Below are 400 nucleotides of genomic sequence, written 5' to 3'. Positions count from 1 at the left end.
GAGATGAGGACGCGCTGCCCAGCCCCGGGCACCGCGGAGCCGCAGCCGGGGGCGCCGGGCCCGGGCCGCCCCTCGCCGGGGATGCCGCGGCCCCCGGGCCGGCCGGGCGCGGATTACTCAGCGTTTCCAGCGGCAGCCGGTGCGCCCGTGCCCCTTCCCGTGCGCCCCCGCCCCGGGCCCCGGCCCGCCGCTTACCGATGCCCGGCGCCACATAGACGAAGTAGAGGATGGAGGAGGGGAGCGAGAATAGGAAGAGCGCGGTCAGCAGCGAGCGCCGGGGCAGCAGCCGCCAGGCGCCGCGGGGCCACCGCATGGCCGATGCGGCGGCGCCGCCGCCCTGCTGCCGCTCCGCCGCCGCTCACATGCGCCGAGGCCCGGCGGGAGGCGCCGCGCCGGGGCC

At 80.5% G+C, this 400-nt stretch overlaps 1 protein-coding gene across 2 annotated transcripts in view; it reads right to left on the bottom strand.

The window, feature by feature from the left end:
- Positions 1 to 392, bottom strand: part of B4GALT5 (beta-1,4-galactosyltransferase 5) — a 34,464-nt gene extending 34,072 nt beyond the window's left edge. For both annotated transcript variants that reach the window (XM_041478550.1, XM_041478551.1), the window contains exon 1: positions 196 to 392. In XM_041478550.1, the coding sequence (XP_041334484.1) occupies positions 196 to 313 (118 nt within the window). In that variant the 5' untranslated portion in view covers positions 314 to 392. The remainder of the gene's footprint in view (positions 1 to 195) is intronic.
- Positions 393 to 400: the final 8 nt, after the last annotated feature.

This window comes from Pyrgilauda ruficollis, unplaced genomic scaffold (assembly GCF_017590135.1).
Source record: "Pyrgilauda ruficollis isolate IOZ18807 unplaced genomic scaffold, ASM1759013v1 scaffold45, whole genome shotgun sequence".
Lineage (NCBI taxonomy): Eukaryota > Metazoa > Chordata > Aves > Passeriformes > Passeridae > Pyrgilauda > Pyrgilauda ruficollis.
Note: the sequence above shows the minus strand (reverse complement) of the source record. Positions and strands in the feature narration are given on the sequence as shown.